General features: G+C 41.7%; 1 protein-coding gene across 1 annotated transcript in view; it reads left to right on the plus strand.

Annotated features, from left to right (window-relative positions):
• The window catches only part of LOC123022425 (thioredoxin-like), a 15,500-nt gene extending 6,364 nt beyond the window's left edge, over positions 1-9,136 (plus strand). The window contains exons 3-5 of the mRNA XM_044428128.1: positions 2,544-2,603; positions 5,555-5,620; positions 8,795-9,136. Coding sequence (XP_044284063.1) covers positions 2,544-2,603; positions 5,555-5,620; positions 8,795-8,857 — 189 coding nt within the window. The 3' untranslated portion in view covers positions 8,858-9,136. The remainder of the gene's footprint in view (positions 1-2,543; positions 2,604-5,554; positions 5,621-8,794) is intronic.
• The last annotated feature ends 428 nt before the right edge of the window (positions 9,137-9,564 follow it).

Below are 9,564 nucleotides of genomic sequence, written 5' to 3' on the forward strand. Positions count from 1 at the left end.
CTGGGAAGGATGGAAATTGCAGTCCAAGACATCTGATGAATATTAGTATGGGGAAAGCTGCTGCAGATGATATGGAGTTAGCAGATTCAAAGGGGATCAGGGGACCTGTGCAGTGCCTAAAATGGCTGGTGAAAAGGTCAGTCAGGGCCTATTGATCAATCTCTGGATGATCTGCAGTGGATTGACAAAGGCTTCAGACTCTGGATTGCTTAACATATCAACAGCGGCATGACTCATTCCACAAAAGCTCCACCAACAACATAATGACTCTTTGTCTACATGGTCATGTTTTTGGTGCCAGGTTAGGATTGTCCTCTGCGCCTGAGAATTTCATGCACATAATGGGACATGTCACCTATTTAATCATCTCTAGTTCAATACTTCTAGTTTAATGGGTTGATTAAAATGGTTATTCAATAAAATTTTATTCAATAAAATTATATTGAAATTGTTTTGGCTGGTTAAGGGCACCTTCCAAGAAGGCTATCCATAACCCTCCAAACATGGAGGATTATGGGCCTTTTTGTGTGCATTTGTGTGAGCATCTATGCATACATATAGATTATTAGTAATATCTTCGAGACCCATAGAATGTTTCTCTGATCATTACAGTTCGGCACTATGGTGGTTGTATTCTTGTTTGTTTCCCTCCTTTTTCAGTATATGCCTTTGAGGTTCTACTTGTGTTTTGTATTCTCAACAGCTTTTTGCTGATATTTAATTTTGTTGAAAGATTATAAAAAAACAAATAAAAACAAATTAATATATATATGTATATGTATATGTACAGTCATAATTCTCCACATTAAAAAGCAATGGTAGCCATGCTTCTATATGAGGAAAAATACTCAAAATCTACAGTTGGGGCATATCTTTATAAGGCTAACCAAAATTTCTCCCAAATACGCATGCTTTAGAGTTTCTAGAACACTTCATTAGGCTAGGTGATAGAGGGGAAAGAAATGGAAAAGTCAGGACATAATGGCAATGAGGCCTGTGGTTTAGATAGACCAAGTTCCAAAATGGGGCCTGCAGGTTGCATATAGCCTGAAGAACCTGATCTCGTCTAATCTTGAAAGCTAAGTAGGGTCAGTCCTGGTTAGAATCTAGATGGGAGACTCAAGACCTATGTTGAGCAGGGGATGGTACCTATGATTATGGAACCTATGAATGATTCTATGATTAACTGACTTAGTTGGTGGTAAATGTTGCAGGTATCAAATTATAGCTGGCAATGCATTTTGGGAGAGAGGAAATTGTTTGTTGAATAACCTCTACGCACAGTAAAGCCCAAGAAACTGACTAGCACTTTGTATGCTAGCACACTACCCAGAATCCTCAGCAATGCACAAGGATCTTGTGGCAGATGCAGGGCTTGTTTTTATTTATTTAACTTTTGGGGCACAGTAAAGACATTTTGCACCTTCAGAGCAATGTCTATCTTGTGTACCTCAAATGGTAACAATGTAAATTCAAATCCATTCCAGTTCCAAATCGTAACACAACAAATGGGGAAGAGTCATAAGAAAAGGAATACTTCTGCAAGGCATTGTATTTACCACCGAGCCCTTGTGCATTGCTGAGGGTTTGGGGAGCATGCTGGTGTCTGAGGTGTTAGTTCAGTTTCTTGGGGCTCACAACTAGTCACATGAAAGAGACACATCCCAAATGCTAGCTATATTTGTTTGAATGCTGCATCAATTTCCAAAGAACTTCATGACTAGTGTTTGCTGGATTTCATCCAGGAAACCACTTTTAACAATGAATGAGCCTGTGCTCCACAGGAAATATTAAGAGTCTTTTGGGCATCTTGCCTGCTATTACTGATCTTCCCATTAAGGTCTCCTGACAAGGGTCTGAGTAATGCCGGGGTTCTCTGAGATGCATTTGGAAAGCTACTGTTCTAAAAACAAGGATACCAGGAGGCAGGGAAATCAGTCTGCAAGGATGTATTTGTAAGATGCATGGTTGCTGATCAATTCAGCTGAAATCAGAGTGTCCATATACTAGGAGTGTTCCATATTTCCTACTAGATGGAGTCGGGACACATTTGCTGGATTGCACCAATGAGTGGGTATAGCAGCAGGAGGCCCTGAGGAGAGAGAGAAAGGGGTCCCTGAGACCCACAGTGCAATTCTGCTGTGCAGGAACTCATCAAGATAGTCCCCACAGCCATGTCCCCAAAGAAAGTCCAAAGAACCCCACAGTTTGTTGATCCATGGCAGTAAACCAATTCTAGCAATTTCCTCTCCGCCCGGAGCAGGACTCTTGTGAAGTTGACAGGCCTTGGGGCAGAATCCTGAACGCACGCTCATCCAAGGCAGAGGGGAAGGAGCAGTGCATATCATTTACTGGAATTATTTTTTTACTCTTCAGTTTCTCTCCCATAATATTGGTGGTACCTTACTTTATACAACAAATAAAAGGGGGTGGAGGGAAGAAATGGATGTGTGATTATCCATCATGCTGAAGGACATTTGTGGCTGATAGTGAATGAGACCATATCATATCAATGAATCGCCATGTTCAATTCTATCCTGAAGGGGTTGGCTGTTCGGTATGAAAATGTGCTGTTCTGCAACGTTGATGTGGACTTGGCAGGGGTAAGCTACTAATATCAGGCTATTTCAAGTGTTTCTGCCAGAATTTCCATCATAAGAATGGCCTTTCTGGATCACAACCATGGTCCATCTAGTCCATTCTGTTTCCAAACACAGCTATCTAGACCCTGCTGCAACAACCTTCCTCCACCTGGATCCTTCCAAATATTTTGGCCTTTAGCTTTCATCATTTAGATCCATCATGGTGATGGTTAGAGATGATGGAAGTTGTAGGCCAAAAGATCTGGGGGGAGGTTGGGGAAACCTCCTCCAAGAGCTCACAAAGAAAGTCTGGTCAAGTCTCCTTATTTGTCCCTGGCATCAGAGACTTACTACTTCTGAAAATGGGATTATCATTCAGTTACTACGATTAATACCAGTTGACAGATATGTTATCGCTGACTATTTGTAATACTCAAAACCACATTACAGGCAACTTCTAGACTCCATAAGTTAATAACTTTTAGTTATTTGAAGAAGTCCCTTTTTTGCCGAGACAAAATCATGCATTGCTTAACTCTTAAGCATTAATTGGAATGCAGATAGGTTTGCCACACTGACAAGTAAAACACTCAGTGATTAAACTGTTAATTTAATAGCGGCATGTATCCGTGTAAAAGCGGGTTAAATACCATTGTTTCATGTATTATTGTGTTTATGTTAAAACAAAACAAGCCCTTCTTTAAGGCCTAAAATATTGCCTTGCCTTCAGTCAGTCAACTTAACTAGAGCCCATTATTTTAGAGAGTTCTCACCTACAGTGTCCCTTTACTTGCTTGCCCTTTTACACTTCTTGTAACGAAGCTATTCCTTATGCTACTCTGCAACACTGGGGACATCCAAACAAAGCAGTGATGTCAGGAAATCAATACAGTCAGTTCAGCAAAACAGTCTAGGAATTCTAATCAATGAGTTCATAAAGATCCCACAACATGCCTGGTGCTTAAAGGTAGATTTTGATCCTAACCAACAGCTCAAGGCATAAAACAACTAATTTCTACCCTCTTAGTAATGTTCCATTCTGTTTCCTCATGGCCAGTGCTTTTCAGATCTTCTTTTATGTTCTTGTTTGCGGGCCCCTGCTAGTGTCATCAAGGTTAAGATGGACGGATGGATGTTTCATCACATCAGCAAGCTCTGATCCACAGAGGAAGTCATAGACACTGGGTGGGTTTGGACATCATGACAACCCGCTCTATGAATAAGCTACTATCAGTTTTTCCATGGGTTGCCCCCCTTGGTCTTGCAGCTGGTACCCCAGAGGACTTGGCAGCTAAAGTTGCCTTGTCTCCTCTCCCATCATAAATACAAGCCCATTTTTGTAGCCTTCCCCTCATTCCCCATTTTTTCCAGAAAGTGCTTTTTATGATCTTTGAGTTTAGAGCCAGTGACCGCCCCTTCAAAGTACCCTGGTGACAGACTGTCCCTAGTTTGCCACTTTTTTGATTCCCCAAAGGTGGACAAATATTTTTGTGCATGCATGTGTACGTGTATTCGTAGCTGGACTTGCAAAGGTACAAGTACAAACTCTGCAATGGGCAGCTTTGCCTGTACTAGGTCTGGGGCAGGCATCTGCTTCCTGGACATTGACTCAAAGAGGCTGCAAAGAGGCTTGTTTTTTACTTTGCTTTCTCCTGATAGCTGCCAAATGTGAGCTGTCAAGGGAAAGCAAAGCTTTAAATGATATTTTAAGGATGTTGCCAGTGAATCATGCCCTTTGTGGCATGATAGTGTGCTTGTGTGCCTGTTTGTTTGTTTGAATAGGATTTGCTTCTTCTCTGGGCCCTGCACCTTTTCCTGCAACTCTTGGTGCCTGCATTTTTTAAAATGTGAGCTACCTCTTCTGGGGTTGCATAGAGGCATGACAGTTCAGAGCTCAGGTTTCCCTTTAAGGCCAGGCTTTGAAGGAGCAATCCATGGCTGTCAACTTGGAGATCATGAAAGCTGATTTCCAGGAAGAAGAAGTGGTGGAATAGGAGAAAAAAAGCTGCGAAGAACAAAAAAGGGGTTGCAATCAAGGCAGAATGCATCCCGCCAATGATGGATACTCTGCTGTGCCGTTTAGGTGCCAGCAGGGCGACTGGCACTGGCTATGGCCTGGAAAAGCTCTTGCCTAGTGGCTCATTAGCCACTTTCCTGCACTGGCAACGGAGTTGGTTGCCCAGGTTTGGGCGTCATGACACCTTGCGAGTCCAACAACCTGTCCAATCTGAGTCCAACTACAGTCATGAGTTGTCAGGGTGGCTTGTTGCCCTGGGAAGTGGCCCAGGTTTGCATGACTGGAAAACTAACCATGGCTTTTCATCTACAATGGGTTTTCCTGTAGGGAAAACCCAGACACTACTTTAAATGTGTGTCTAATAACTCTGTCTTATTTTCATTTTTATTCTGGAGAAGAAGTAGGGGACCTGATCCAGATCTTAACTACCACCCCCAATCCCCCATTCATGGACCCTATCTCTGTTTTAGGCTGAAAAGGACCAGAAAAGATAGCTGCTAGACATATTTAAGGCAATGTCTGTTCTGGCCCTGTGCGTACAGTGCATCCCAAACAACTCATCTTTTCTGTGGAGTTTTAGGCCTTCAGTGGTGCTCTAGATGAGTATATAACAGTTATGGTTGTAATAAATGATCATGAAAAGAAAAGGGGGGAAAAAGGAAAATAGTTCTGGAAACAGTAGAAGCCAGGACTACAGATCTGATACCAAGAAGTTTCAAAGCAATGCAGATCTTTAGCAAGATGAGTTTTGTTTTATTCTTCCTATTTGTCTCAAATGTGATACTTCCAACCGATGGCAAAAAAGAGACTATCTGATGCATCCTTAATAGATATGGTGCAAAATGCCTTATTTTTGTTCTCTTTCATATTTTAGATGTTTACTGGAAATTGGCTTTGAGCATATTTTAATGAGTTCCTTGACTTGATGGGCTCTGGTTTGATTTCTCTTCTTCAGGATGTGGCTGACCTTTGCCATATTGTCTCCATGCCAACATTCCAGTTCTTCATGAGAGGAGAAAAGGTATCTGTGGCCAAGAAATATAGCTTAGTTCTGCTCTAGTCTCTGTCTGGATCTGACCCATCCTTCCAGGTTTTGCCTTGCAAGGTTTTGTTCTAGCTGTGCCACTTGGCTCCACTTACAAGGGCAGTTTAATTGAAAGTTAGCAATCCTAATGTGTATACCTTGCTAGCCCCAGCAATTAATAGCAATGCTATGGCCAGAGGGGACTCAGCCTTATGTCTTCTGAAGCATCCTCTTCCCCAGCTCTTGTTTTAGAAGGCTAAAGGGAGGCCTTTTTTGGCTACAATTGTATGGAAATCAGAAGGCAGAGCTCGTGGAGTTCATTATTTTCCCCCACCCCATAATTTGAGTCCTGCTTTGATCATAACCTTTTCCCTCAAAGTGGTCTAGCGATCTGCATTGTTCAATTTAATAACCTTGGCATGATGTAAAGAGAACATGGCACGATGACATATAAATAGAGCTCATTTTTGAGCAAGCGAGTCCCTAGCAGATAATGCATTAACACGCTTTGGGTTGCAAGGGAGGAATTCAATGCACTCCTCAGGTAAATTTCACTTTTGTGAGAGAGTATCCTTCCATCCCCCAGCAGAGCATCCCCGGGACCACAGGATTGTTTGGAATCCCTCAGGAGGGGAGTCTGACTTCTGAACAAACCCTGGCAACATCCTAAAAAAAAAAACAAAAAACAAAACAACAACAACAACAAACATCTGCTACCCAAGGTTGTAAATGTGGCTTGGCAGAAAAGGGAGGCAAGAGGAAAGGCCAAGATCTGAGGGATCCCACAGCTCCTTCAGCCCCAGCCTACCTTGCCCCAGCCACCTCTGCAGATGTGCTCAAAGGCCCATCTCATAGAATCACAGAATAGAGATGGAAGGGGCCAGAGGGCCATCAGATCCAACCCCTGCCCAGTGCAGGGCTCCCGGTTAAAGCATCCCTCTCAGATGGCTGCCCAGCTGCATCTGGAATGCCTCCAGCGTGGGAGACCTTGGCAACTCCCTGGGTAATCCATTCCATTCTCATGTTGCTCTTCTTCCCGAATGTGCAGGCAGAATCTGATTTCCTGTAACCCGACTCTATCATTTACAGAGAAACCTTTTAAAGGAGGAAGGAGAGTTGAAAATAACCTCGCCTGCTTCTGCCCAGTTGGGAAAACCCCAGCAGAGCACTGCTTATGAGGAAGCCTCCGATATGGGAACAGAGTCCAAAGGATTATGATCTCAGTTTGATCTGTTTGGCTTTGTTACACTTCATCCTGAGCATTCCTGGAACAGTTTAGAGTGATCAAAGCACTTAAAATACACGAATGCCTTGCAAACAAAATCCTGTGAGTTAGGATCAGTACTCCTTTTTTGGACAGCTAAGAGACAATGGCTTGACTTAGGCTGCAAACTTATACACACTTACCTAGAAGGAAGTCTCACTGAACTCAGTAGGACTTGTGACTAGATAGACCAGTATAGGATTGTCCTGTGAATTCAGGACAGAAGCAAGATTTGAACAAGTTTCATGGCAAAACCACATTTAAACTTAATTCATTGTTCAGTCTCCTGGCCTCTGTGCTATACCAGCTCTTGCATAATGCAGTATAAATTTAGTGTGTTTGCATCAAAATGTGAACCCAGCGATATTTTTACCCATTCGTTGTCCAGTCCAATTCTGCTTGAAATGAAGAGCAACAAGTAGGGATGTCATCTGTTCTACTTTACAGAGGGCAAGCTTCCATTTGGAGGCGCCCTCTGTTCTAAGGATGGGTGACACTGTAGAGTCCAATTCTGCTCAGCATTTTATTTTTTTAACACTAGGTTTGTTCCCTTCTGCTTCTGCATCAGTTTGTAATTATTATTGTTGTTGTTTTGCCTAAATAGTCAGCACAAAAATGTGTAATTGTCTTTGTGCACATGCCTGTGTTCTTCCAACGTAGGTAATTTTTGGAACATTTTGAAACGTTTCTAAATATAGGCATGTTTGTAAGCAGGTCTTCCCTTCCTATAGACCCGCCCAAGTGATTTCCCCTAATGCATTGTGGTTCTCCCTTTCCTCTTATATGCACATCTTAGTATGCACTTTATCCTTTTTTACTTCTATGTCCATTTTTAAAATTATGAACTGCATCAAACATTCTGAAACCTATACATATCTCTGTATAATTGCACTTGGTACAGAACTGGGAAGTGAACATTCCGTCAAAATGAGAACCCAGCACATTTCTCACTCATCCCTCATTTTCCAGTCCAAGTGTGATTTATAGATCATCAAAGAATCATCATCAAAGCAGAGCAGGGACTCCAACTTGCCCATCCACAGCTGTATACCCGCACAGCAGAATGAGCAGGTATACAGTACACCTGGTCATGGTTTTCCCCACTACCTGCACTGTGTTTTTATTGAAGGAATAGTCATTATTTCTAAATGTACCTCTATACATATTAATCAGCACTGTACATGTTATGCAAACCACTTTTCTATTTTGTTATTTTTTCTGATCATCCTTTTTCTGACCTCTTTTCTTACTTCTTTGACCACCATAACCACAATCCCCAGCACAGGTTTCTGATGATGGTTGAGGAGATGACAAGGTGAAGGGTGAACATATATGCATATATATTCATCCTTCAACTGCAGAAATCTAAGCCAACTGTAGATTTATTGAGAAAAATATCAACCGTTCTCCCCTCAATTTTATCTTCTCCATGTATTTCTATCTCACACTTTTAGCATTGCTGTTTAGCCTAACACAATTTTAATAACCCAATGGGCTAGTACACAATCAATCAATCAAAACTGTATGGCAGTAGAATTAATACCCTATTGGTAGGAGAAGATCAATGACACTCAGATAATTCAATCGGAACTTACACTGGAAGAGGAATGATGTATTAATGCCAGGAACCATCTATCTGGAAGCAGCCCTTAAGATCCTGAAACCTAGAAAGGTTTGAGTGGCACTGAAACATCAGAGTTCATGCTAAATGAGCTTCTCTATGGAAGGGATTCCTTGGCTAGGAGTTCCTCGGCCAAAGAAGCCCATTCCTTAGTCACCAACCGCCTAATCTCAGAAGGACTTGCTTGATAGATTTTAGTAACACATGGGCAGGTTTGTGTGGAAGTGAAGCATCCCTGAAATTCTCATCTCTTCTATTATTTGTATTTTCTTTTGTTTGGTCCCAGATTTTTGAAATAACTGGTGCTAATGCAAAAAAACTGGAAGAGAAGATTAAAGAACTGATGTAATCCTTGAAGAAAGCTGCAGTCCCAGGCTCTTGCCAGCAAATGCTAGTAAATATTTTCATGGGTCATGGTGTAATGTAATATATACTCATTCAGTGTAGCTACTAAATACTGGCTCTTCAAATGTAGATCTATGCTGCTGTATGCAGTAGAATAATGGCTGTCTCACTCAGGCATTGTATGAAGCCGGAAGTGGAAACCTGGTGTTCTCCAGATGTTTTGAACTACAACTCCCATAATTCATGGCCTTTGGCCATGCTGGACAGCTCAGTCAATCTGTTGCTCATACCCTTAGCAAACAATTTTGCTATTGCTGTTCTATGCTTCTGACTTATTGCTAATTTATGATTTATTCAATGATTTTTTCATGTTTAATTGAAAGTGCGGGTGTTGCCACTGTGTATTGTCCTCACATAATAAGCATGTCTTAATACTGAGTTACTGGGATTCATTATGAATGCAGCCATGTGATCAACAAGCCATTCACAAGATCTGTAGAAATAACCAGGATACATCTCTATGGTGGGGAATAAAGGACAGTAGCTTTCTTGTTGTTTTTTTAATAAATTGTGTTTCTTACGCATAGAGATTTTGTTCCAGACAGTTTCTTAATAGCCCATCCACCAAATCCCAAACCACTTCTAAAATTCTCTGGGCTTGAAAAGTCCCTTTTATTCCATGACTGCTTAGTTGCATAAGGAGCCTTGGGT

The sequence above is a fragment of the Varanus komodoensis genome, unplaced genomic scaffold (assembly GCF_004798865.1).
Source record: "Varanus komodoensis strain SLA01 unplaced genomic scaffold, ASM479886v1 scaffold19, whole genome shotgun sequence".
NCBI lineage: Eukaryota > Metazoa > Chordata > Lepidosauria > Squamata > Varanidae > Varanus > Varanus komodoensis.